We start from the raw sequence: 27,234 nt of genomic DNA on the forward strand, positions 1-27,234 counted from the left end.
TACAGTCTCCAATATCAACACCCCAATGGCTACACCAATGAAATGCATGGCCACGGCTGTGAGGAGTATTTCAGGTCCACGAGCGGCGCGCGTTCCGCATCGAACATTCGCCTTTAGCACATCGAGTCCGGTCGCATCGTCGCGGAAACCATCAGCGGGCAACGCAACGTGTCGGAGGGAATTACAGACAACGCGCATTGGACCAAGGAACGCTGCAAGTAGCTGCCAAGGACACACAAGGGGTTTTTCGCAATCGACACCACGGAGCAAGCTCAAGACAATAGATCAGATCCGGGCCAGGAACAAGGGCGGGGTACGTTTCGATATCCAAGGAACTATGTACCAGATGGGAGTACTTAGACGCCCGATCAAAGGCTAACGCTTCGTAGCCATTCAATCTCACAGCAGCCATCCTCTTCGTCGCAGCAGGCGGAGGATTATGGGCCTACTTCACATACGAGAAAGAGCGCATGGCAAGAAAGCGAATCGCCGAGCAAACAAAGGGTATCGGAAAGCCTAAAGTAGGCGGTCCATTCCACCTCCAAGACCACAATGGCCAGCCATTCAGCAACGAGGATATGCTAGGCAAATACTCTCTCGTACGGCATCGCCCTCGACCCAGTGTGAGCATTTATACTAACAATAGTGTCGTAGGTCTACTTTGGTTTCACTCACTGTCCCGACATCTGCCCCGACGAGCTCGACAAAATGGCTCTCATGTACGACAAAGTCGTCGCCGAATGCGGAAACGTCATCCTCCCCGTCATGATCACATGCGATCCTGCACGCGACAACCCCAAGGTGCTCAAGGAATACCTGGCAGAGTTCCATCCTGACTTCATCGGCTTGACAGGCACCCACGAGGAGATCAAGGATACATGTAAAGCGTATCGCGTGTACTTCAGCACCCCCAAGGACGTCAAGCCTGGCCAAGACTACCTGGTTGATCACAGTATCTACTTCTATTTGATGGGTATGTTGTCTTGCTGTCATCAGGTTGCACGTACATAGGCTAACAGATCTACCAGACCCAGAAGGCGATTTTGTCGAAGCCATCGGGCGCAACTTCACGGCGGAACAGGCTGCGAAGGTCATCTCAGACCACATCAAGGATTGGGAAAAGCCGTTGAAGAAAGAGACGAGATGGGAGTAGACGAATGCGGACTGAAGGTTGGAGATGCGAGTGGCTCGTGTGACTTGCATGCTATAGAACGTGGCAAGGACGTGCGAGTCACACCAGGTGCAGGGAGTGATGTATATATACTTTTGTAAGAATACGGTGAGTGGGGCTTATACTATGGCATGTGTGCAGGTGTGTATATTACTTGTCTGAATACCCATATTACAAGGACAAAGCATTTCGCTGTAGATGCAACACGTTCGTGAATGAGCTGTCGCTATGCATCCTGTCTTCTCTTTCTAGGGTACAGGTCTGTACTCTTTGATACTAAAACTCATGTGTGCGATACGCTGTACACATTAAAAACATAAAGCTGTCTCTGTGACCTTTCAGTAGAGAATACAGCAAGTGCCTATGTTAAAAAAAATGAAGAAAGAAGGCGGACGTATGCTTCTGTGGGAATGCATTAAGAACAAGATATGTTGCTTTTATAGCCTCAGAGAGACGAATGCACCTGTATCAAAAAAGAAAGATAGCCGGGCAAAAAGAAACTAGGGCCGAACCGGAGTCGAACCGGTGACTTCGGGAAGGTAGCATTTCGTTTCAACTGCAGTCCTACACTCTACCACTGAGTTACCGGCCCATCGAAGAACATATAGATGATTTTGAAAATAATCAAAATATATGCTACTAAATCAACGTCTGATCATTGACTCATCCACAGCCCCCACATCTAACCCACCCACGTGGTGTCCTCATCGATGCATTTGCTAGCACGCCACCTGCCTTGCAACTTGACTCCGCAAGAGCAGTATCAAGCATCCGTCATGCTGACTCTGCCGGAAACCGTCCACCTACAAATGTTCGGTCAGACATTCTACAAAGCAGTTACATTGGTTACATAAACTAGGGCATGTCCTGTCGCAGAGAGATCTATACTAAACGCTTGGGCTTTTTTTAAATGCATCGCCTATGATGCACCCGGCAATGCGATGTAACGTGTGTCGTTGCTTTGCACTTAGGAGAAAAATAGTTGTCGCGGTATTTCAATGTAGCCGTACCCTCTGCCTGCATTTGAAAGCATATCAAGCTATTCCAACGCGTATTGGACTGTCAGACTAAGGATGTGGTCCGTCTTTGCCTCGGATTAGAGCCTGGGTTTGGTCGGGCAAGTTATCGTTATAGCACCTCGGTATACGGTAAGATCTTGATTTGGTGCAACTATTTTTCAGCACAAGTGCGATGGCTTTGATAATGGACTGATTGCTGGAAGGCAGCTGCAGTAACAACGTTGAAATGTGCGTTTAGATTGCTTCTATTCTTTTTCCCCGGACAAGTACATTGAAGAAAACCCATGAGTCAACCAGCACAACGAACGGCAAGGGTGGGGCCTAGACGCCCAAGAAAGTGATGAGAACTCTTGTGCTGCGTCTCTGTAGATCAGTCAATCTTGTTCGCAGTTGATGGCTGCTTATTGCCTAGGTAGTGTTCCGGTGCACAACGTCTTGTAAGACTACGATTAAAGAAACGACCTTGGGATGCAGCATAGCAGTTGCCCTGTTTTGGCATCTGATTGGATACGCGTGTTGAACACAAATGATATCCTCAAGGTGTGCTTTCGTTCAGAACCACTACAGCCTTCGCAAAAGCGAGGCTACCCCCCTCAGTGAATACAGATAGCAGGAAACTGAAATGGCTTTACCAATTGCAAGGTCACGTCAGACAAAGAATCGTATGTCTTGGCTGGGTTCCACCACCTCCAGTCTCATGAATGTATCCTGTTCTTGATCGCTTCTACAATGCTCTTCAGACCACTCAGTCTGGCCTCTCTCGTCTCCCCAAGGTATAAGCTTGCAACAGGCCATGCATGAATACCTCCCGGCTCTTCCCAGCTGTCTACCTCTTTTCCGGTCTTTTCCAATAAGCTGATCAGGCGCCTTGTCTCCGGCCCAAGCACTTCTTCACTACCATATAGGAAATACCATCCTTGTTCAGGACTAGCCTCTCTCCACTTATTCAAATCTCTGCACGTTCCGGGTGAAACGATTGGATCATCTGCTGACACCTTGCTCCCGATGTATTGACGGCCGTATAGCTCCAACGATGAACTGTTGAGATAGTCGGATTCTGTGTTTCGATTTTCGCGCGATAGAATCGTGACCCACGGGCTGATCATGATGGCAAGGCCAGGTTTCTGATGTCGCAAGTCCGTGTGGTCAGACACGTATAGCAGAAAGCTCAAGATGAGGGTTGCGCCCGCAGAGTCTCCACCCACGACGACACGAACTGAAGATTGAGCTAGCGATAGAACGTATTCGTAGCCTGCGACCGTCTCGTGGAGTTGGGTAGGGTATGTAGCGTCTGGGACGAGCGTGTATTCCAAAGCGAATAGAGCCGGATTGCTGTACCCAGCGTTCTTGAGCATTGCAACCCAAGCGAGTAGAAACTCCATATAGAAGAAACTACTCCCCATGGAAAAGCCACCTCCATGACAATAGTACACAATTACGTCTGGCTGCTCTTGCTGGTTGTGCACTATCCATACACCTCTAAAGTTTGGTCTTTTAATCTCAGTCCACCTGATAGGACTGGTGACGATGCCGTGTCTCAGCATACGAAACCTCAAGAAAGGGAGTGACACGGCTTTGGAAAAAAAGACACGCCCCAGAAAGGCGGGCATGTTGGCGAATGCATAGCGAACGAAACGGATGACCAAGTCCTGGAAAGGCGTTGCCTTCTGCACGAAAGGGGCACGATGTTGATGTGATACGAAGAAGCGTTCACGAATGAACTGGTACGGTATGGCGACGGCTTTGGGAGCTGTGAGTATTAGTATGCCCACGTACATGACATGTTGTAGCTTACCCAGAGATGGCAGGGCTGGTATCAGCCATGTCAAGAGTGGCAGGAGCCCAATCTGGACTAACAATTGAGGAGCGAGAAAGACGAGGAAAGCTATGCAGTCCAGATAAGAAATTTGACTCAGTATCATCTTTACAGAGTAGAGGATGGACAAAGTATCTCAGCCACGAGCACGCCTAGCGACACCGTTCAGGACTGGAATAGCGATGACGCTGACAAGGGTCCGGCTAAGCCACAATCGCTTAGCGCCACATCTAACGGTTCGCATTGATCATGCTTTCCGTGAGCTTCGGCCGGGCAACCTGCGGACCTCTGGAAGACGTGAAGCCGGAGTCACATCAGGCGGAGCAACACCCAAACACTGACTTGCTCAAACTAGGCAGGGAGCGGTTCGCACGTGACGATAATTAGCGGAGCTGCGCACGGACCCGTCGGTCGGTCGCGACTTCCAGAAAACTTCCGCGACTCACTTAGCTGTCACTCCGCAAACACGTCTGTCCGCGCCTGCAAACAAGCCTGCCTGCTTGCCTGCGCCTGCATCGAGGGGCTCTCTTACTTCAATCTTTCCTTGTCTCTCATCCGCCATTTCCCATTGATGGAGTAACGTCTGGCGCAAACATCGGGTTCAACTCTTACACGGCAGCCTGACCCCAAGTCGCGAACTTGTCGGGCCTTACCATGGGCGACCCCGCAACCGATCCGAAGGCGGCGCCGCTCGCCGACGAGCTGAGAGAGCTTGCTGTGTACGTGCGAAATGCCTAGGCTCTGAACTCATACTAACGTAAGCAGGTCGCTCCCCACGACGGCCTTCCCAAAGAACTTCTTCTGCGCCCTGTGTAACGAGCTTGCGTTCGACTCATACAAGCTGATCTGCTGTGCTAAATCCATATGCTCACCATGTGCGTACACCATATGCTGCTGCCGGAGATTCTCGCAGGCGCTAACGCGGCCCAGGTCAAGGAAACCTCCAGTTCCCGACAGCGTGTCCCTCGTGCGACCACTCACCGCTCGAGGCCGACTCTTGCACACCGAACAAGTCTCTGCGTAACACGATGCGAGTGTGGCTACAAAAACAGAAGAAGAAGGAAGAGGCCAAGGCCGCGGCACAGGCAGCTACCCCGCCCGTCGAGGTGACACCGGCCGCGCCTGAGGTCCTGCCGGTCGGTGATGGTACAGAGCAGCCCGTAGACAGTGTTGAGGATGCGCACAAGGCAGAAGGCGGTGCTGCTGAACAAGCTGCTGGTTCTGCCGAGGCCCCAGAAGAGGCTGGACAGCGCGCCGGCTCGGCCGCGGCCCAACCAAAGGAGGTAGGTTGTGAAAGTCTTTCATTTCGCTCTTGCGCGAGCATGCGGGTACTGTACAATCAGAAGAAGAAGAAACCAAGCAGAAGAGACACCGTCGGGCCTCTAAGCATTGCAAAACATGGTTGCCACACGTGCCAATGACCGGAGATGCTTTCCACTGCACTCGCGCTCTTGCTGACCAAATCAGGAAAATGCTTCTCCTGAGATGGAGACTGAGCGGCGCGGTAGCACCGCCTCCCAGAGCGTGACCAAGAACACGGGACCTTCAGCGGCCGACAGCTCGACCGACGAGCAAAAACCCTCCAACGGAACTAATGGCATGATTGGCAACAACCCGCCGATGAGCGGTGTGCAAAGCCAGATGGGCTTCGGCTTCCCCAATCAGGGCGGCTTCAGCAATGGCATGGCTTGGAACGGGATGCCTAATATCATGGCCAACGGCGGCTGGAACGGCATGAATCCTATGGGTATGTCTTTGGAATAACTTTGCCTTCTTTGCAGGCGACTAATGCCTTGCTAGATTTCAACAACATGAACGGAATGTACGGCAACTTTGGAGGGAACATGGGCTTGGGCATGAACGACATGTCTGCCATGAACATGATGCAGTACGGTGGTGGCTATGGCAATGGATGGAATGGTATGGGCAGTGGCTATGGAAACTTCAGCGGGCCCAATCAGCTGGGTGGCTTTAATCAATCTGGAGCATATCCCGAGATGATGAACCAGTTTCCCAAGAATAATTTCCCAAACCAGAACCACAATCGTTTCCATGCCAATCAAGGAGGAGCACATCCTCAGCGAAACAACAAGAATGGCAGCCAGGGTGGCTTTGGTCCGGGTTGCCAGAATGCGCCTGGTCGTCCGGGCAGCCGTGGCGGTCCTTTGCAAAACGTACGTTCAACCCACCAACGAAAGCTACCGAACCCATACACGGGAATCGGCCAAACTTGGAAACCAAAAACTGACCCGATTCGTTCTACACAGCGTGACGACCAGTCGCCTGACGGAAATGCCAACCCTGCTCCTGAGGTGAAGGCCGAGGGCGAGCAGTCGAAGGCGTCCGCAGATCCAACTGAAGAAGGTAAGGACATCGTCGACGATATCCCAGTATCGCTCGAACCACAGACTTCAGCAGATGGGGTTGGTGCTGGCAATGCTAGCGAAGCTGCTGGCGACGACACTAACCAGGCAGGGGGTGGTCCACAATGCGAGACTCAAGACGGCGGTCTGAAGCCTATACAAACTGTAGACTCTGGCGATGCAGACATGCGAGAGTACGACCAGTCTATGATGGGCCCTGGTGTGCCATACCCTCAAGGAATGATGAATCAGTTCCCGGATCAGCACATGAATGCAGCCTTCGACCCCAGCATGAACATTATGGGATACAATGGCAACTATGGTCCACGTGGCGGCTTCAATAACGGGGCTTATGGTGCAGCGACAGTTCTGACAGGTCAGCCAACGGAACCGATTGGTGTCGGTGTTGCAGGCGCGCCAACTGGACCACGCGCGATGAGAGAAGGTCGACCCAACACTGGTTTCTCGAGTCGTGCCCATGGTGGGCGATATGCAGCTCCGCCACCGCCCAAAAGCGTCGCGTCTGCTCAAGATGCGACAACTGCTAGCCCACAGCGTAGAGTTCGATCGTAAGTAGATTTGATGGAGAATGAAGTACAAGCAGTGGCTGACAATGACGCAGGCGGTCACCTCTCCGAGATGAGAGTATGCGGGTCAAGGAACGCTCACCCACGCCTTCTCGACCACAATCACGAACGAAGGGTGATGACAGAAGTGAGCAACGTGACCGATCGCGTTCTGCAGACCGTCATTCTCGTCGCGATGACCGCGGTAGATCCGTTTCGCCATTGAACAACGAATACGAGGATCGCAAAGACCGCAAGCACCATCGATCGTCACGCTATGATGACCGTGACCCGGAGTATGATGATCGTTACCGCGACGAGAAGGGCAGCCGGGGTGACCGTACACGAACTGCATCGGCAGACTCCAAGTATCGTAGCAGCCGTCGTGACAAGGACAAGCACCGTTCATCGCGGTCCCACCGCGACCGGAGCAAGGAGCATCGTCGTCGCCATCGCTCCCGATCACCTCGTGAGGGAGACAAATATGAAGACGAAGATGCGTACGGCAATGGCGAAAAGGATTCTGATGCCAGTTCACGACGCAAGCACAGGAGCGGGCGCGACCGCTCACGCGACAAGGAACGTGAACGAGACCGCAAGGATCGTAAAGAGCGAGAGCGAGACCGCAACTATGATTACGACCGCGAGAAGGATCGCTCCCGCGACAAGGATAAGGACAAGGACCGTAGGCGGCGTCGCGATCGTGAAAGTGAAGACGATGAGCGTGATTATGGGGACGACAATCACCGCTCTTCACGCCGTAGTCGCAAAGATCGCGATCGCGAGCGACGCGAGTACGATGATCATGAGCGCAAAGACAAGCCATCTCAATTGGAGAGGGAAGAGGATGTCGTCGGTCAGATGATGAAGAAACGCGCTATGTCTCCGCCCTTGAACGCACCAACCGGGCCCTCGGCGAATGGCTTCAGCATCAAGGGTCGCTCAAAGAACGCGGTCATGCCTCCACCGGCCCAACCTCCTACCGGCCCACGAGCTTTCCAGCCACCCAAGGGTCCGGCTGCTGATCGAAACAAAGACCGAAGCGGCGAAGCTAGGGATCACCGTCGTAAAACCAGCGCGACTTCTACATCGACTATACCAACCGGCCCTTCATCCAAAGACAAAGAAACGTTCCAAGACCATTATGCCGCTGAGCGAGAGCGCAATGCCCGAGAGCGAGACAGTCGCGAACGCGTGGAGAAGCCATCCAGCTCCAGCAAGTCCCTTCAATCACGCATCTCTCCTTCATCCCGCCCTACGCTCTCGAGTAAGCGTAGCAGAGACGACTTTGACGACGAGGCTCCGGTACCCACAGGCCCCAAAGCTGATGCCAAGCCTCCCACAGGCCCCGCCGCGCATCGTGACAAGCGCAGGAAGTCTGGTGCGACGGGTGACGACAACATTGCCAGCCTCTTTACAGCGGGACTGCGTAAGAACGCCAAGGCTAGACGTGGTGGTGTGAGGACTGAAGGCGACGTCGAGCGCGAGATGATGGAGCGGGAGCGGGAAAGGCGGTAAGATGGCTCTTTTGGCCATATGCGCACCGGTTTCCAGACGGGTCTTTTGGGCTATGACAAGGCACGATATGGCTACGAGACAGTGACATGCTCAATCTGGGGGAACTGCTGGGGGAGACCTGAGGTCCTTTCTCTACTTATCTGTATTATACCCTTTGAGACATGAGTCAGAAGATATGGACGAACATGTATGCTGTATACGCAGTAATCAGCGTAGGCTTAGGTACGATAATTAAGAATTCTTGTCCGGAGATGGATACGTTGTGGAATTGTGGTATCGTTTATTCTGTGAAATCTGGGATGTTGGGACGAAGCCGTCACAGGGTTTGAAGCTTCGACATATTTACCGCCTGTGGTTTACAAACTCCTTCTGCTCACCACCCAATCTCGATGCGACGACAGTCGCTTCCCTAATTGCCTTTGCGACGGCGCCCCTGACGCCATCTTCCTCGAGAGACATGAGCCCACCGATGGTGCAACCACCAGGCGTTGAGACTTTATCCTTCAGCACCGCTGGATGCTCGCCGTTTAGCACGAGCCCAGTGGTTCCCCTCATGGTCTGCGCAGCCATCATCTGTGCCTCTGCTCTTGGTAGGCCCATGGCAACCGCACCATCGGCCGCCGCCTCCAGTATCAGTGCGAAAAAAGCTGGACCCGAGCCACACAGCGCGGTCGCGGCATCCATGTTCGCAGGAGGGAGGTTCGTAACGCGACCGATGGAGCTGAAGACGAACTCAACGAGCTTGTACTGCGCCTCACTGAGGGGTGGGTCCGAAGTCTGGATCACAGACATGGACTCTCCTACGAAAGACGCAGTGTTGGGCATGACCCTCACCACGCGACAAGCGTTTTCTGTCTTCGCCGGCCCGTGGGGATACAGGAAAGCTTCAATCTGCTCCCGCGTCACGCCTGCCAGGATGCTGACCAGCACCTTCCCCTTCAGCGCCTCCCCAACGCCCTCCTCGCCCAGAATCGTCTTGAAGCCATGTGGTTTGCAGCTCAGCAGTACGATGTCAGCTTCCTGCACGCCCTTGAGGTTCTGGTTTGTGAGCGTCTGCAGGGGGAAGTTGTAGTGGCCGAGGGCTTTGCGGACGTTTTGTTCGGCGGGGGCCCATTGGTCGCAGGCGATGAAGTTGGAGAGGTTAGGCACGTCTTTAGAGGCAGAGGCAGAGGCGGGATCGAGCGAGGCTCTCGTCCTGGCAGAGGCGAGCGAGGCCATGACGCCGCCCATTATCGCGATGCCCATGGTTCCTGGGCTTGTTAGCGATGGCTGTGGTTGGGGGGTGGGCCAGACGACGTGCCAGAGCCGAGGACAGTCAACGTGAGAGGCTTGGCTTCTTGTGTGGTCGCCATGGTGGATGAGTGCCGTGGGCGTCTTGGTGGGCACTGTTGGGCAAACGCGAAGGACGAGGGCTGCTGCGTTTCGGGAGCGCGAGATCGGCGCCTTCCCCACGTTCCAAGGTTGGCTTGGAGAAATCTTGAGCTATGGCCATGGCCGACGATATGCGCGCACCTCCCCAAGCTCTCCGCCTGACGCTCCACACGACCTTGCCGTCCAGACCACCAAGACTACCGCCGGGCCCATAGTAGCCAAAGACGTGCGCAAGCCCGAGCTCCACCATGGCCGACCCGTTCGAGGTCCGTCAACGCTTCACGACGCTGCTCTCCCACCTCAGCGCATCCCACACGTCGCTCCAAAAGGCCGCTCTCTACGCGTTGAAGAACCGTGAAATGGACGAAGACCTCCACTCCTGCATCCTCGAGCAACTCGAACGCACCAACATGAACACCCGCGCGAACATCATGTTCTTCATCGAATGCCTCTGCGAATACGCCGTCAGGGACAACAACTCGGGCGATGCGAGCGCAATGGGCTACGTCCGCATGTTGCAGAGAGACATACTGGCTGTTGTAGAATGCGTCGTAGGCGAAGAAGGCGCCAACATCCGCGTCGTTCGCAAAGTCCTCAAGACGCTCGAGAACCTGTCCATCCTCATGAAGGAGACTGTCCAAGAACTCGAGGCCGTACTGAAGTCGAGAGAAGTCGCGCATCCCTTCATGGCGACAGATACCTCCGACCCCAAAGACAGCTTTCCGGCTTCTGCCGGTCGGAATGGAGGGCAAAGAATGGACAAACGTCAGATTGAACAGAGGATTGAGGAGGACAGGGAGAGACACAAGAGGTTGCGGGAGAGTATCTGGGCGGTGCCAGGAGACGGCTACGAGGAGCTGGAGAAGCTATGGGATGAGGCCAGCGACATCAACGAGGACGACTACGTTACCGCGAGGGAAGATGCCGAGGAGAGGAGGAAGGTTATTGAGTTCGGATAGAATCCTGACAAAGACCGAGAGAAAATTGAGGCATGGGAAGCGGCCAGAGCTGCTGCGAACGAGGAACAGGCAAGCGAAGATGAGGGTAGCCAAAGTTCCAAGACCGTGTCAGTCGGAAATGGTTCCTGGCATGGTGGGCAGGCGGTAGCTGATCTGCATTTACGGCGTTGATTGGGAGCGACAGACATTGCCACAGCATGGCCTAGGCGTTGGGGCAGAGATACCACGGGCTTGTCTCATGACGCCCACATTGTTGTTGGAATTCTGAGTAAACTGTATACATCCATGGTCATTCCAAACATATCTGTACACGCCCAAACGTAATGCTATGATACAGTATTCGTCCTTCTCTCCCGGATCCTGCTCTTCGCCGCTTATAGCATGCCCCTACTCCATGACAACTGTAGCACCCAGCGCCTTGAGCGTCTCGACAATCTTCTCCGCCTCCTCCTTTGGCACACCCTCCTTCATCATCTTCGGTGCTCCCTCAACGAACTTCTTGCTGTCCACCAAACTCAAGCCTAACATGGCCTTGATCTCCTTGATCACCTTGGGTTTCGCGCCGGCGTCGAATTTCTCGAGCTTGAGGTTGAAAAGTGTCTTCTCTTGAGCGGCGGGCGCGGCCTCTTCTTCCTCGACAGGGGCTGCGGCCGCGGGACCGGCACCTCCTCCGGGACCAGCGACAAATCCTCCCATAGGCATGTCGGGTATGTTCAGACGAGTCTGGCGAAGTGTTAGTGGGACAACCTGAACGTCGCTGCATCTATCATCGGTGGCGAAACGGTTTAAAGCCAGGCCTGTCTCCCTTAAACACAATGCAGGTGTGGAGACGGGCATGCTCTACATATTGTATGCGTGCCACTACAGGCTTCCGATGGTCGCCTTCCCACCCCCGTAGCATGTCACCGTACCTTTAACGTCGATACCAAGTCTGCAGTCTCCAACAGAGTCAATTGACTAATCTGATCCACGATCGTCGCAATCTTTGGATTTGTGGGAGCTGCCGCATCTGACTGCCATCTCCGCTGTATCCTCTGCTGTGTGGCTCCAACGGTCGGTCGTACGTATGCGGACTGCTTCGCGGTGCAGATACAGCGCCTGAGCGCGCGGGATGCCGGTGCTGCCATTGTGCTGGAGGGGAAGGCGTGAATCGATGGTGATGATTGTACGTTGCGGGCGTGCCTGCCATCATGAGATTTTGCGGAGCGGATTACGACTAATTGGGTTGGCGTCTTGGCGCGTTCCCAGACCCGCAAAAAAGTTAGAGAACTTCGAGGCCTTCAGACATCACCGCCACAACACCACCTCCCGGACATACTGAAGCGTCGAAACTATGGGAAGGCGCCCCGAAGTCCTATCACAACCCCACCCTTGCAGAAATGGAACGAATCAATACCCGCAAGTCCGGTAAAATGGTCGACATCAACACGCTTGCCACGGAAGCCTTGAAGCCCGAATCCACAGACGACATTCTTGTTCAGCATGGAAGTCTCCTCACAGAGCTATGCGCGCGGTGGGTACAGTCTGGCTCAAAGACCGACGCGAAAGTGGCGGCCTTTGGGCGATTACTACCACTTGCGCCTCACCTCGCGGAGCACGTGGAACGATTTCTGGCCCATACTTCTGATTCTCCAATCATCGGATCGATATCATCGATCGAAATCATGAGCGCTACCAGTGATGTTGATCTTGTCGAAGTTCTTCTTGGAACATTCCGACTCGTCAGTTACGACTGCAAGAACTTCACTAACTATGTACGACCGCTTGCTTTGGAGCGCCTGTCTCAGCACACGAGTCGCGTTGTACGGTACCTGGCCATACGGACGCTTTGTTTATACGCGCATACGGCGGATTTTGCGACCCAAGAAATGATCAAGCGATTCCTTGGAGAGGAGGAGATCGAGGGGCCATGGGAAGGTCAGCACATCGACTACCGCTTTTTGTCGCTTTGGGAAGAGAAGAGGTGGAAACATCTACAGAGCAAGATTGGCCAGGAGATTTCCGGGATAGACACGTACGCGAACGCTTTATATCAGGACCTATCGCCGTATACAGTCAACGTCAATGGTGTTCTACTGCCTCGGTTGGACGGAAGCCCATCCCAAGAGAGGCCTGCCCAGCTCGTCTCGACAGCCACCACAGAAGAGAACCTAAAGAAGATCGCTCATGGACTTCTTGGGTCCAGCCCTATCCTACTCACGGGCCTCGCGGGCTCGGGCAAGACTCTTCTTACGCGTCATCTCGCATGGCAGCTCAACAAGCTCGACGGAATGGTTACCCTTCATTTGAACGAACAAAGTGACGCAAAGCTACTGATTGGAATGTACACTACCGGAGCTAAGCCGGGAACCTTTAGCTGGCGCGCAGGAGTACTCACTACCGCTGTTCGGGAAGGCCGGTGGATCTTCATCGAGGATCTCGATCGGGCGCCAAACGAGGTTATCAGCACGCTGCTACCCCTCATAGAACGCGGTGAACTACTCATACCCAGCAGAGGAGAGACCATACGAGCAGCGCGTGGGTTCCGCATCATCGCCACTATGCGAAGCACCCTTAACCCAAGAGGCCAGGAGATCATACCCCGTCAGAACATGATTGGCCATCGATTCTGGAAATCTGTCACAGTGCAGATGCCTCATCTAGAGGAGTTCCGTCAGGTGATACACGCAAAGTATCCTGCGTTGCAGAAGCATCTTTCCAGCATCATGGAGGTCTATGCACGGCTATTGGACCTGTACTCAGATCCCAAATTCTCATCCGAGAATGGTACATCACTTCGAGCCATGACACCACGAGACTTACTCAAGTGGTGCGACCGGATCGCGGTACTTCTTGGACAGGCTGCATCATTCAGCAACGCGCAAAAGGACGACATATTCATGGAGGCATTCGATTGCTTTGCGGGAAGTCTGCGTACCGAAGGCGCGCGTTCGAAGGTCATGGCCTGTGTGGCAGAAAAGTTACACATCGACCCTCAGCGCAGAGACCACTTGTTAAGGAACCGCGAAGTCAAGCTTCAGGTGCCTTCCAAGACTACATCATCCGGCACTATTCAGATTGGACGAGCGCGATTGTCTAAGCATAAGTCTTCTAAGAAATCGGGTTCAGCACGGCCATTTTCAACCAATGACTACACCCTACGCCTGCTTGAGAAGGTGGCCGTGGCAGTCGATCGTCAAGAACCGCTTCTTTTAGTGGGTGAGACGGGCACTGGAAAGACAACCTGCATCCAGTATCTGGCTGAGCAGCTTGGTCGCAAGCTCGTAGCCTTCAACTTGTCACAACAAAGCGAGAGCGGCGATCTGCTGGGTGGCTTCAAGCCTGTCAATGTACGCAGCCTTGTTATTCCACTCAAGGACGAATTTGATGAAATCTTCGATACCACCTTCTCACGAAAGAAGAACTTGCGATTCATCGAAATGCTCGGAAAACGTGTTGCGAAGGGCGATTGGAAGCGCGTTTGTTCACTGTGGCACGAGGCTCTGAAGATGGTTGATGCAGCCAGGAAATCACACGAATCGCAAACGTCATCTCCGGATCCTGATGGTGGTCAGCCTAAAAAGAAGCGAAAGATGGACTCGCTACCTGCCAACTTCCCGACAGCAAGATGGGAGAAATTTGCAGCTGATCTGCACGACTTGGAGGCGCAGCTTGCTAGTGGCTCGGAAGCGTTTGCCTTTTCTTTCCTGGAAGGCAATATCGTCAAGGCATTTAGGAATGGCGATTGGGTATTGCTTGATGAGATCAACTTGGCGTCTTCGGACACACTAGAGGCGCTTACTGATCTTTTGGGCGGCGGCCCAGATGGGAACCCATCGATACTCCTGACCGAGACTGGCAATGTCGAACGTGTGGTCGCACATCCCAATTTCAGAGTGTTCGCTGCGATGAATCCGGCCACCGATGTAGGCAAGAAGGACCTCCCACCGGGCATCCGATCGCGATTCACTGAGCTATACGTCGAGAGTCCAGACGGTGACGAAAAGAGCTTGCGCAACATCGTGGAGAAATATCTCGGCGGAGACGGAACAGATCCAGCAATCGTGCGCATAGCACGCGATGTCACTACTCTGTACCTTGAGATTCAAAAACTTGCGAAAGCGAACATGCTCGTCGATGGCGCAGATCAAAAAGCCCACTTCAGCCTGCGAACTTTGACACGGACGTTGTCATACGCCAGGGATATTGCGCCGCTCTGTACTCTCCGTCGGGCTCTGTATGAAGGGTTTCACATGAGTTTCTTGACTTTCCTAGGCAAGGCTTCAGAAGACCTGATCGCTCCGCTTATTACCAAGCATCTTTTCCCGCAAAAGACTTCCGTAAAGGCTGAGCTCGGAAAGCCACTTCAGCAACCATCAGATGGTCGAGGCTACGTCAGACAGGGCCATTACTGGCTCCGACAGGGTGTGCATGATGTGGAGGAGCAATCGCACTACATCATCACCCCCTTTGTTCAGCGCAACATGGACAACCTCATTCGAGCTGCTTCCACACGAAAGTACCCAGTGTTGATCCAAGGCCCTACCTCATCCGGTAAGACAAGTATGATTGAGTACCTAGCCAAGCGATCAGGGAACAAGTTCGTTCGCATCAACAACCATGAGCACACCGACTTGCAAGAGTACCTAGGGTCGTACATCTCCGGACTTGACGGAAAGCTCACATTCCAAGAAGGTATATTAGTACGAGCTCTACGTGAGGGCCACTGGATCGTTTTGGACGAACTCAATCTGGCGCCTACAGATGTTCTCGAAGCTTTGAATCGCCTGCTCGATGACAACCGAGAGCTACTCATTCCAGAAACACAAGAGGTCGTCCGGCCACACGAAGACTTCATGCTCTTCGCCACACAGAACCCGGCTGGTCTCTACGGAGGACGTAAGGTGCTTTCAAGAGCTTTCCGTAATCGTTTCCTGGAGCTACACTTCGACGACATACCGGTAGAAGAGTTGACGGAGATTCTACATCGCCGTACCATGATTCCGGAAACATGGTGCAAGCGGATTGTCAAGGTATATCGGGAGCTTTCCACACTTCGACAGGAGAACCGTATCTTTGAGCAGAAGAGTTTTGCGACACTACGAGACCTATTCAGATGGGCTCAGCGCAAAGCAGACACAATCCAAGACCTAGCCAACAACGGTTACATGCTTCTTGCTGAACGCGTGCGCAAAGAGGATGAGCGAGTCGCCGTCAAGAAGATTCTAGAGACCGTGATGAGCGAAAAGGGCCCGAGGGTGACGATAGACGAAGAGCGACTGTTCAGATCTGACAGCCTATCGAACATCGAAGGGCTTGGCAATGGTATGGCTATGGTCACCACTGATATCGTTTGGACCCGCGCCATGCGTCGCTTATCGGTTCTTGTTGCACATGCTATCCGAAACAATGAACCGGTTCTACTTATCGGAGAGACTGGTTGCGGAAAAACGACTGTCTGCCAATTACTCGCAGAGCAATTCAACAACCGACTCCACATCGTCAATGCTCACCAGAACACTGAAACTGGAGACTTGATTGGTGCGCAACGACCGATCAGAAACCGGGCCGCTATTGAGGAATCAGTAAGAGAGCAAGTGCTTGAAGCACTCCATGAGACTCTGGGCGAACGCCTTCAGGGTGACCCTGGCTCGCTGGGTTTCGAAGAGCTTATGACGCTTTACGACAACATCACTAATGACTCACCCAGTGCAATCACTGATGAGCTTCGCCAATCTATACAATTCAGTCGAGCTAAGGCAAGTGCCTTATTTGAATGGGCGGATGGTAGCTTGGTGTACGCAATGAAGCAAGGCCACTATTTTCTTCTGGACGAGATCTCGCTAGCTGATGACTCAGTGCTTGAGCGCCTGAACAGCGTTCTCGAGCCTTCGCGTTCCCTTCTGCTGGCAGAGAAAGGTCCGGTGGACTCCATGATTACAGCTAGCGATGGGTTCCAGTTTCTTGCTACTATGAACCCAGGTGGAGACTACGGTAAGAAGGAGCTCTCGCCAGCCCTTCGAAACCGCTTCACAGAGATCTGGGTTCCAGCAATGTCCGACCTCGACGACATCCTCGAGATTGTGCGATCGAAGCTGAGACCAAGCTTGATTCAGTATGCTGAAGCTATTGTCTCGTTCTCACAATGGTTCAATGACAAGTACAACACCTCTGTTGCTTCTTCAATATCTGTCCGTGATACTTTAGCATGGGTGTCTTTCGTCAACGACTCGAAACACGGCGATCCTATATTTGGAGTTACCCACGGTGCGGCCATGGTTTTCATTGACACACTTGGTGCCAACCCGGCAGGTCTACTTGCTATTTCTGCATCCACTATCGATGATGAGAAGAGGACATGTCTACATCACCTGAGCAAGCTATTGGGTCAAGATGTCGCACCTATGTACTTCGCCGCCATTGACATCTCAAATACGGAGCATTCTTTCCAACTAGGCTCTTTCTCCATCCCCAAGTTCTCGTCGGTAGCCTCGCTGGCGTCCAACTTTGCGCTTGAAGCACCCACCACTCGCTCCAACGCGATGCGGATAGTTCGCGCACTACAACTTCCAAAACCAATCCTGTTGGAAGGAAACCCCGGTGTAGGTAAAACTACGCTAGTCACTGCCTTAGCCAGATCGATTGGCAAACCTTTGACACGTCTCAATCTATCTGAGCAGACAGATCTGATGGACCTATTCGGATCGGACGTGCCTGTCGAAGGGGGAGCCGCCGGTACATTCGCTTGGCGTGACGCTCCATTCCTCAAAGCAATGAAGAATGGCGATTGGGTACTCCTTGACGAGATGAACCTGGCCTCCCAGTCAGTACTTGAAGGCCTCAACGCGGTCCTTGATCACCGCGGCGAAGTTTACATATCTGAGTTGGACCAGACCTTTCACAAACATCAAGATTTTAGAGTCTTCGCAGCCCAGAATCCGCATCACCAGGGCGGTGGCCGTAAGGGTTTGCCAGCTTCCTTCGTCAACCGATTCACCGTCGTATATGCCGACATATTCCGCCCAGAAGACCTGACGCTCATCTGTAACAAGGTATTCCCTGGAATCGATCAGCAAGAAGTCGCAAAACTTATCCGATTCGTGGCAGACCTGGACGAGCAGGTTGTCAGCCGTCGCGCATTTGGTAATCTTGGCGCACCTTGGGAGTTTAATCTACGCGACACACTGCGCTGGCTGCAACTTCTCACTTCATCAGATTTCCCGGGTTCAGCGCGGGATTTCCTGGACACTATATTCACCCAGCGTTTCCGCACAGAGGGCGATCGCATTCGACTTCGCAAGCTGTTTGAGAACCAGTATGGGGTTCACGAACCTCGCATAAGTCTCTTTCACAGCTTGAGCGCTATGACAGTACAAGTTGGCCTCGGTCTATTACCGCGCGACACTTCAGTTGCACGTGCGGATGCCATGTCGACCCTTCGGACCTCGCGGCTGGGACCAATGGAAGCTCTTCTGGTCAGCGTGAAGCAGAATTGGCCGATAATCGTCGTGGGCCCACCCGGCTCTGGTAAGACTACCATGATCAGCCAGCTGGCAGGCTACGTCGGCGCAGACCTAATCACCTTCTCTATGAATGCTGATGTCGATGCTATGGACCTCGTTGGCGGATATGAACAGTTGGATCCGACAAGGGAGGTGCATCAATGTCTACACCAGGCGGAACAGCTCGTCCGAAGACATATTGCGACCAGCATGCAGCCCTTAGCCATCCATCTTCAGATGTTGGAACTACTTCAGGCTGGGTCTTTGGTACATGGCAACAGTAATGTCGCGCACTTCCTTGATTTGCTTTCGGGGCTGAGCCCCGAAGCGACGGAGCTGGCTCAAAAGCTGCAATCATCACTGCAAGCTTCAGGCCAACAAATCGACGGCGCGCGTTTCCAATGGGTCGACGGCATTCTCATTCGCTCGCTCGAAGAAGGGAACTGGCTTGTTCTTGATAATGCAAATCTATGCTCAAGCGCTGTTCTAGATCGACTCAACTCGCTACTCGAGCCTAACGGCTACCTTTCGATCAACGAACACTCTACAGACGATGGAGAAGCACGCATCGTACGCCCTCATCCAAATTTCCGAGTATTCATGACAATGGATTCCAAGTATGGCGAGCTGTCAAGAGCGATGCGAAACAGAGCCGTTGAGATATGTCTGTTGGAGGCTGGCGATGAAGCTTCTAAAGACGATCGACCGGTCGTGCAGTATCCACTTGATTCCGTCATGTATCGGTATCGCCAATTCCAAGAACAAGAAGAGAATTTGCCAACAACATTGGAGTACCGCTTCGAGCATCTGGGACTCCAAGATTCCAGTCTGTTGGCAAGTTTCACTAAGCAGGCCCGGCAAGGTCTCGTGTCAAGTTCTTTTGTCGAACTCAACGGAGCCAACGGCCATTCTACCACGCAACTATTATCCGCAGAGGCTCAAGGAAGTCTCGAGCACCGTATATCACAACATGCTCAATTCTTGCAAAGCACGTGGGCAACGCATATCTCAGCGGTTTACAAGCTGCTTGATGATGATGAGTCAATGAGACTTCGCCCTTATCATCCTCTAGGTAACGAGCTGTTTCTGAGCCGTACCGAAAGATCGAATGCAACGAGCATCTGGAGTGCGTCGATGTATGAGATCATGCTAGACCTTCACAAGATGCAACACGCTATCCAGGATCTTCCATCCGCTCGTTTTGAAAGACGCAAAGAAAAGCAAAGGTTGCCGGCGTTCCTCCATGCGTACTGGCAGGGTCTTGTCAAAGTTGTGGATGGCCTTTCGGCGACAGTTCAACAAACTCACCATCGTGACGTTGCTTTCCTGAAGCCATTGAGAACCTTATTCTGGGCTTTCCACGGACTCACCACGGCGTCCACGTTCGATCGCGCCACGTTCCAGACTTATCTTAAGATGTTAACATCCGCAACTCCTGCCATGACCGAAGAGTCGGGTTCTCTCTCACGAACCCTGAGTACTACACTCGCTAAGCAGATGATTGCATTTGGATCTGACGTTCAGTTAACCACTGGCCTGGGCATGGAACACATCTGGCGAGTATTCAAACCGTCTACACCGACAACTCATTCTCAGCTGGGCGCTGTTCTGGAGCTCGAAAGCTTAGCCGACCGGCTCGATGCGATCATGTGGCAGTCAACCTTGCACGTGGATGAGATGATACAATTACGCGAAAGGGTTGCAAGTTCCCTCACGCTCGTTCGAAAGAACCAAGTTGATGCCAAAGGACTCATCGCTGGTCTGAGTGCGGCCATCTATGACCTTGAGCAGACAATCGGGGAAGATAATATGCTCATTACTCCATACTTCGAAGACGAGTTTGAAGGGCTCTGCCAGTTCCTAGACATAACACGCCACGACATCGATACGAGCAGACAATCAGGTCTGACCTCAGCTGTTGTCGCCACGCGGGCACGGTCAGCCCTGTTCGCCAGGCGAGCGACGAAACTCATGAATCTTGCATTCGAGCGATCTGAGCATGGATCGAAACAGTTCACAAGACTGTATCGCCATCTTGGTTTGACGCGCAAATCAGCAAACGCTATGGTACTACAAGGCCGATCCCACACTGCCATATTTGCAAAGCTCCACGCTGTCGATGAAGTACAGCTAGCACAGCTCGACCGATTCGAAACGGAATTACAGGTTCTCTCCCAACAGCTGTCACTAGACGCTTGTCACATAACGCAGGGCCAGGTGACTGCGTTAGACATGATCTACAAGGACATCTACCACGAGATTATCGCATCGCACTCTAGTATGATTATGGGGTCGGCGATTGGAGGCTCAGTCGCAATATCTCCGGATGCGGACATCCCGAATTCCTATCGAGTGGCTCTAGAGGACGGGATCGCACACTGCAATCCATTGTCTGGTTCTCATATTGACGCTGCAGCGTGGACTCACTTAGGCCTTTTAGGCTTGCGGCTGTATGTCCCAAACTACCCGCACGATCCCGCGCTACGGCCTATGATCGAACGCGATATGTTCAACGCAGAAAAGAGTTCTCTTTCGCATGCCCTCAGCACTTTGAGACAGTTTCAAATCGATTTCACTGGAGAAGCGACAAGTTTCCGCATCCGTCGGATCGAAGAGGCGGTCAATACTATGGGTCAAGAGCCGCCTGTCCCGGCTATCGTCCGCCCCGTTATCTCCGAGCTCGACGATCTACAGGGCGAATTCACAAACCTACTGAGTACTACACAGCCTCTCTTGAACGGAACAATGTCCGTCCACGAAGCTGCTCGTGATCTCACCTTGCAGCAAAACATCCTTCGCATCACACAAAGACTCACCGAAGGATATCGGGAATACGACGACATCACAAACATAGCAGTAGGCTTCCTCTCTTGCCTACAAATTGGCCTCACTATGGGCCGGAGAGAAGAAGAGAAGAGGGTCGAAAGCAGTGTCAGCAGAAGTTTAGCATACATGTCATCGAGGACGCCATTCTTCGGGCGGACTCAGCCAATGGAGAAGGCAGAATTGACATTGCAGTCCATGCACGAGAGCTTACGGCAGCGCGAACACGCTATCGATATAAGGTGGCATACCCTTTACTCTTTGCTCACACTCATAAAAACCGATCCCGCGGCCATGACGACATCACCAGCTAGAGCCCTGATTCGTGACTTGTTTGCTAGCTTCTACGTCGACTGGAAGACTAAGCTACTCCAAGACCAAGAGAAAGAGGCCCAAAACTCCAGCTTGTATACGTACCGTGGGCTGGACGACGACGCAGACGAAGAGGACCCAACTTTGTTTCCGGACTATGATGAAGATCAGGGAGAAGTAGTCAGTTCAGCTCGACTATCATCTAACTCACGGGATCATGCGGTCCGACTCGCCAACATTCATGCCGAAATCTTTGGCGGAGACCGGGATGCCTCAGATTCTATCAAATCATTGTTAGAGTGGTGTGCGACTGAAGTGAACCGCATATCGGGTGGTAAGGGCTTCAATAGCAAACACGAAGATGCTTTGCCAACCATATACCTGGTACTTGAGAAGAAGGTCAACGCACTGTCGACTATTGGCACAGCGAGAACCTATAACTTCTACTTTGACCCTAATCTGTCAGAGGCCAAGCGTCTCATCACGCTCATCCATCGTATACAGACGCGCTACCGCCAGATTCGTAATATCTGGCCAGAACATGCCACTCTCTCGGAGGTTCTGCGCACTTGCGACGAAACCCTCGAGTTTCGACATGTTGATCCTGTGGCCAAGTTCATCACGAAGGCCGAGAAACTTTATGCATACATGCACGAATGGCAGAGAGTTGCCAGCAAAGAGTATAGCACGGCCAACCTTTACGATGATCTCACCAATCTCCTCGTCAGCTGGAGAGAGCTTGAGCTCACCACTTGGGCACGACTCTTCGACATGGAAGAGGAGAAGTATCGCGACGACGCGAAGAGTTGGTTCTTCGTGGCATATGAGACCATCATTGCCGCATCAGAGTGCAGCGAAGATGAGAAGAGTCTACGTACACACGTCAAGAATCTGCTCAAAACGCTGGAGGGATTCTTTGAGTCGACAACGCTTGGACATTTCGAGCAGCGCATAAAGCTTCTAAGACAGCTTTGCCAACATGCAAGCATGCGCATGCAAGACCTTGGCACTTTCAAGATTGTACACGATGCACTCGACAATTTCCTCGCCTACTATTCGCGCCTTGAGAAGCCCGTGCATGACGCTCTTACCAAGGGTCGTCAAACTCTAGAGAAGCAGATGACCGATGTAATCAAGCTTGCAAGCTGGAAAGACACCAACATTGAGGTTCTAAAGCAGAGTGCAAAAGCCAATCATCGCAAGTTGACTAAATTAGTCCGCAGATTTAGGGCACTACTCAGTCGGCCTGTGTCTGGGATTATGGGCGCTGGCTTCCCTGATGGAGATCACCTGCTACAAGACGTCTCTTTGGAGACTGCTAGTACTGCTGCCAGCTACGAAGGACTCCAGCTTTGTGCAACGAGCATTCCAGGCTGGGATGAGAGGCCTGCTCGCTTCAAGAATCTTGCTATCACAGTCTCGATGATGCGCGATCTCACAACACCAAAGGCCGATACTGTCGACGGTGCATCGTACATCACCGAGTTCATTGCTGAGATCTCAAGCTCTATACTTGAGTTGCAAAAGGCGACACCCACGACGCTCACGGAAGAGAACAAAGCTTCCGTACAACACCTCAAGACCCAGAAGCGCAAGCTCTACGCCGATACGATGAAGGAGCTGCGGCGGATGGGTATTAACTCGAATCTAAGCGTGGACACGCTAGCAAAGCAAGATGAGCTTTCGACAATACTCTCTACTATTCCATTGGTCAAGGGAGGTAACATGACCGGACGTTCCGCTGAATACTACCTTCATAAAGCACTCAACCTCATGCCTCAGGTTCGCGCGGTTACCAGAGAACATTCTGGTGACCTGACTCCAAACGACGTAGCAAGAAGCATTGGCTACTTAGAGGGCCTGCTAAATGCCTGTATCCGACAGCGCAGTGTGCTGAGCAAGGCTACGCTCAGTCTTGAACAGATCAAAGCACCTGTGTCACTCGTTGATAGCATCTGCCAGTTGGCGCCCGGTCAAGCTACATTAGTTTCCGACCATGTGGATGTCTCAGGCTTTGTACAGCCGCAACTTCGGTGGCTTGCTGCTATGATCAAGACCGCCGCCGATGTGGTGACTGCTCAGGCTAGGCTCGGGAAGACAAGTGAGCTCGATACGTTGATTCATGAAATGCGCAGTTGGACCAGTACTGCTACAAACCTTGCCGATGCATACGACCAGTCGCCGAAGCTCCCATTCAAAGTCCAGTCCATCGATCGTCAAGAAGCCAACAACACCGTCAAAACCTTCTTGTCCGATCTTCAGCGGGCGTTCAACGCATCCGTCAACAACAACGACATGGCAAAGACAGTGCTTCTGCACCTTGAACCATTCATTTTCTCGTATCCCGCTGCCGATCCTGTCAGATCTCTAATCGATATTCGCATAACAGTTGAGTCTTATGCTCGAGACGTACTCGCTTCTCTGGATCTTGTCCTTGGTTCAATGCAAGATGTGGAGGCCGCGATGGCAGACATACCGACCTCGACCGACGATACGTCCTGGCTCCTCAAGGAGGAACAAGCACTCGCCACTGCGCTTGTTGGCTTGCATTCTCCTCAAATCAGCGAAGCCTTACAAACGCTCCTCGAAAGGATGCATTACCTACACGAAGATGCCAATCTGCAAGTTATCGTCGCTTTGTTTGCATGCGTAAAGCCAATCTTACATCAGTATGTGGCGACGCACAAGTACATTGTTAATCGCTTTGATGCGCTTCATGCAACGACTGCGAATCTACTGCATCGTCTGTCGAAGTCATTCATTCAGATTGGCACGGAAGGTTTCTGTCAACCTCCCGAGAAATCTAACGATCCCCAGAAGGGCAAGGACGATAAGCTTGAATCTGGAACTGGCCTCGGCGAAGGTGAAGGTGCCGAAGACATCTCCAAAGATATTGAAGACGATGAAGACCTCGAGGATCTGGCACAGGAGCAGAAGGGTGAACGTGAGGGCAGTATTGAAGAACAAGAAGATGCTGTCGATATGGGCGAGCAAGAGATGGAAGGTGAGACGGAAGAGATGGGAGAGAAAGAAGATAAGGGCGAGGAGTCTGGCGAGGAAGGAGATGATGATGCACAAAGTGAGGTTGGCAGTGTCGATGACCTCGGCCCGAGTGCTGTTGACGAGAAGATGTGGGACGATGGTGGCAAGGAAGACGACGCGAAGGACAAAGAAGGCAATGAAGATGTGGGAACTGAAGACCAAGACGAGCAAGTCGCTTCCGAGCAAAAGGAAAAGGAAAAGAGTGGTGAGGACGAAAAGAATGACGAGAAAGACGAGAAGGACGAAAATCAGGAGGGCGAGGAAGACGAGGAAATGGAGACGGAAGGCGAGGAGCAGGATGAGAACGTTGGCGTTGGCGAGAAAGAGCAGATGGATCCGCATGCGAAAGAGGAAGAGACACTGGAACTGCCAGAAGACTTGAACATGGACGGTCAAGATGACGAAGGCAAGGAAGATGATGATCTTGGTGACATGGACATGGGAGATGATCTGCCAGAAGAAGACATGCAGCCAGAAGTCGATCCAGCACTGCCAGATACCATGGACGAAGATGTCGGCCCAGAGCAGGAAGACGAAGAGGAAAAAGAAACAGCCGGTCATGTTGGAAATGAGGAACAGCCAGAAGAAGGACAAGAAGACGAGGGTGATGAGCCGATGGACGATGACGATGCTGTTCCTCTTCCAGATGAAAACATGCCGGACGATGAGGCTCGCGAGCAGAAAGACACCGATCATGCCGATCCTAATGCCGAAGCCGGCGCGGGTACAGAAGCCAATGAAGAAGCTCACACGAACAAGAATGATCAAACATCTGCCAGTGCTGCAAACCAAGACGAAGGCCAGGAAGGCGAATCAGCTGAACAGCAACAAGCACCGACAACTGAGGACGGTCAACTTGGGCAAAATGCGGCGCCAGATGCTGGAGGACAGGGAGACCAACCTGAGGAATCTCGTGAGGCGCAGTCTTTCAAGAAACTGGGCGATGTGCTCGAGAAGTGGTACAACCAGCAGAAGCAGATTCAAGACGCCAAAGAAATGGATGAGACTCAAGCTCAGCAAATCGATAAAGAGATCGACATGGCTGATGCGGACTTTGAGCACGTTGGTGACGAAGAACAGCGAGCCGATACGCAAGCATTGGGCACCGCAACTGAGGATCAAGCGAAGACGTTGGATCACGATATGGCTCTGCCAATGAATGAAGAGGAGGACAAGCTGCCATCCCGCCCCGATGACAAAGACGAAGAGAGGACTGGTGCCGATGAAGATCTTGATATGGAGGAGCCTGAGCAGCAACAAGACCAAGACCAAGAAGCTCAGCAGCCGCAGTCGAATGCGATGGAAGGCCAGCCTCAGGCTTTCGTCGGCGAACCACGACCTTTTTCCGATCAAGAAGATGAAGACATGGCCGATGCTGTATCGCTCAAAGATGATGTCTCGTCTACGACGTCGTCTGCTGATAACATCGAAGCCCAGCTCTCGCTCACGCACCTCGATCCAAATACCATAGATCCCACTTCTGCACGCGCCCTCTGGCTTGCGCACGAAGCTTCGACAAATTCGCTCTCTCAACAGCTGACCGAGCATCTCCGCCTTATCCTTGCACCCACTCTCGCTACAAAGCTTCGTGGAGACTTCCGCACAGGAAAGCGACTCAACCTCAAGCGCATTATTCCCTACATCGCATCAGGTTATAAACGCGACAAGATTTGGCTGCGACGTAGCATGCCAAGCAAGAGAAGCTACCAGGTCATGATCGCATTGGACAACAGTGGCAGTATGGCCGACAGCGGAGCCAGCGGACTCGCACTTAAGACCCTTACGCTTGTTACTCGCTCGCTTTCGATGCTAGAAGTTGGCGAGGTTAGCGTCGTAGGCTTTGGCGACGAAGTCAATGTTGCGCATGACTTTGACAAGCCCTTCACTTCCGAAGCCGGTGTACGTGTCTTTGAGCAATTTGGCTTTGACGCCAAAAAGACCAACGTTCGTGGTCTGGTCGACAAGAGCTTGGAGCTATTCAAGGATGCGCGACAGAACGGATCGAGTTCAGCGGGTGAAGATCTCTGGCAATTAATGCTCATTGTCAGTGATGGTCTCTGCGACGATCATGCGGAAATCCAACGTCTCGTTCGCAAAGCGCAAGAAGAGCGTGTGATGATCGTCTTCATCATCATTGATAGCTCTGGTACCGCTCCGTCGGTATCAACACCTGTGCCATCTGACAACCTTGGTGCTCAGCCACCTGTGCCAGTGAAGGATCAAGCCAAGACTTCTATCCTGGATTTACAGTCTGCTGTGTTCACGCCTGAGGGCAAAATTGTGAGATACAAGTACATGGAGCAGTTCCCGTTCAGGTACTATCTCGTTGTGAGGGATGTGAGGGAGTTACCGGGCGTACTGGCTGGGGCACTGAGGCAGTGGTTCGGTGAAGTTGCGGGGAGTGCTTAAATAGGTACTTACATCCTATGCATGTGTATTTGCACTTGTGGGTGGTCGGTTTAATCTGGCTGCATTTGCAGTCAAGGAAATGGCGATTTAATTAGGGAGCGGTAGTTAGCAGTTCAAAAGTTTTGTCCACTCAATGTTTGAAGTGCTCTTAAGTCTCTTTCTTAGTAGTTTGAATTCACATTCGCTCATTAGCTGTATTGTATGCAAGGTTGGGATAATCCAACCAACAGCCACTCATTACAACTAGCTACAAAGCGCACATGCAAAAATATGCCAAGAAGTTCTTGATTGCGAGAGATAAGAGACGGAGTCATCCGCTCGATGACTTGCTCGAGTGGGGTGAAAAAGGGTGGGATGACAGGTATGCCGAGTGGACGCCTCCAG

General features: G+C 52.6%; 7 protein-coding genes and 1 non-coding gene across 8 annotated transcripts; 4 read left to right on the forward strand and 4 right to left on the reverse strand.

Annotated features, from left to right (window-relative positions):
- Window positions 1-25: 25 nt before the first annotated feature.
- Window positions 26-1,153, forward strand: J4E79_000102 (uncharacterized protein; the record flags this gene model as incomplete). The annotated part of the gene is made up of 4 exons (XM_049349021.1): window positions 26-313; window positions 390-599; window positions 655-973; window positions 1,029-1,153. The coding sequence occupies 4 exons, from the start codon at window positions 26-28 to the stop codon at window positions 1,151-1,153; spliced, it is 942 nt and encodes a 313-aa protein (XP_049215808.1).
- A 520-nt stretch (window positions 1,154-1,673) lies between these two features.
- J4E79_000103 lies at window positions 1,674-1,763 on the reverse strand. The gene has a single exon. It is a non-coding gene; the product is annotated as a tRNA-Cys (tRNA).
- A 1,122-nt stretch (window positions 1,764-2,885) lies between these two features.
- On the reverse strand, window positions 2,886-4,112 carry J4E79_000104 (uncharacterized protein; the record flags this gene model as incomplete). The annotated part of the gene is made up of 2 exons (XM_049349022.1): window positions 2,886-3,940; window positions 3,986-4,112. The coding sequence occupies 2 exons, from the start codon at window positions 4,110-4,112 to the stop codon at window positions 2,886-2,888; spliced, it is 1,182 nt and encodes a 393-aa protein (XP_049215809.1).
- Window positions 4,113-4,660: 548 nt separating this feature from the next.
- Window positions 4,661-8,453, forward strand: J4E79_000105 (uncharacterized protein; the record flags this gene model as incomplete). Its single annotated transcript, XM_049349023.1, has 7 exons — window positions 4,661-4,725; window positions 4,772-4,881; window positions 4,937-5,289; window positions 5,474-5,753; window positions 5,807-6,180; window positions 6,274-6,938; window positions 6,992-8,453. 7 exons carry the CDS (start codon window positions 4,661-4,663, stop codon window positions 8,451-8,453), a joined length of 3,309 nt encoding a protein of 1,102 aa, XP_049215810.1.
- Window positions 8,454-8,795: 342 nt separating this feature from the next.
- On the reverse strand, window positions 8,796-9,698 carry J4E79_000106 (uncharacterized protein; the record flags this gene model as incomplete). Its single annotated transcript, XM_049349024.1, has 1 exon — window positions 8,796-9,698. The coding sequence occupies one exon, from the start codon at window positions 9,696-9,698 to the stop codon at window positions 8,796-8,798; it is 903 nt and encodes a 300-aa protein (XP_049215811.1).
- Window positions 9,699-10,072: 374 nt separating this feature from the next.
- On the forward strand, window positions 10,073-10,783 carry J4E79_000107 (uncharacterized protein; the record flags this gene model as incomplete). The annotated part of the gene is made up of 1 exon (XM_049349025.1): window positions 10,073-10,783. One exon carries the CDS (start codon window positions 10,073-10,075, stop codon window positions 10,781-10,783), a length of 711 nt encoding a protein of 236 aa, XP_049215812.1.
- A 387-nt stretch (window positions 10,784-11,170) lies between these two features.
- J4E79_000108 (uncharacterized protein) lies at window positions 11,171-11,910 on the reverse strand (the record flags this gene model as incomplete). The annotated part of the gene is made up of 2 exons (XM_049349026.1): window positions 11,171-11,506; window positions 11,695-11,910. 2 exons carry the CDS (start codon window positions 11,908-11,910, stop codon window positions 11,171-11,173), a joined length of 552 nt encoding a protein of 183 aa, XP_049215813.1.
- Window positions 11,911-12,162: 252 nt separating this feature from the next.
- J4E79_000109 (uncharacterized protein) lies at window positions 12,163-26,850 on the forward strand (the record flags this gene model as incomplete). The annotated part of the gene is made up of 1 exon (XM_049349027.1): window positions 12,163-26,850. The coding sequence occupies one exon, from the start codon at window positions 12,163-12,165 to the stop codon at window positions 26,848-26,850; it is 14,688 nt and encodes a 4,895-aa protein (XP_049215814.1).
- Window positions 26,851-27,234: the final 384 nt, after the last annotated feature.

Source organism: Alternaria viburni (assembly GCF_023758015.1).
Source record: "Alternaria viburni strain BMP 2772 chromosome Unknown scaffold_1, whole genome shotgun sequence".
In the NCBI taxonomy this organism is placed as follows: domain Eukaryota; kingdom Fungi; phylum Ascomycota; class Dothideomycetes; order Pleosporales; family Pleosporaceae; genus Alternaria; species Alternaria viburni.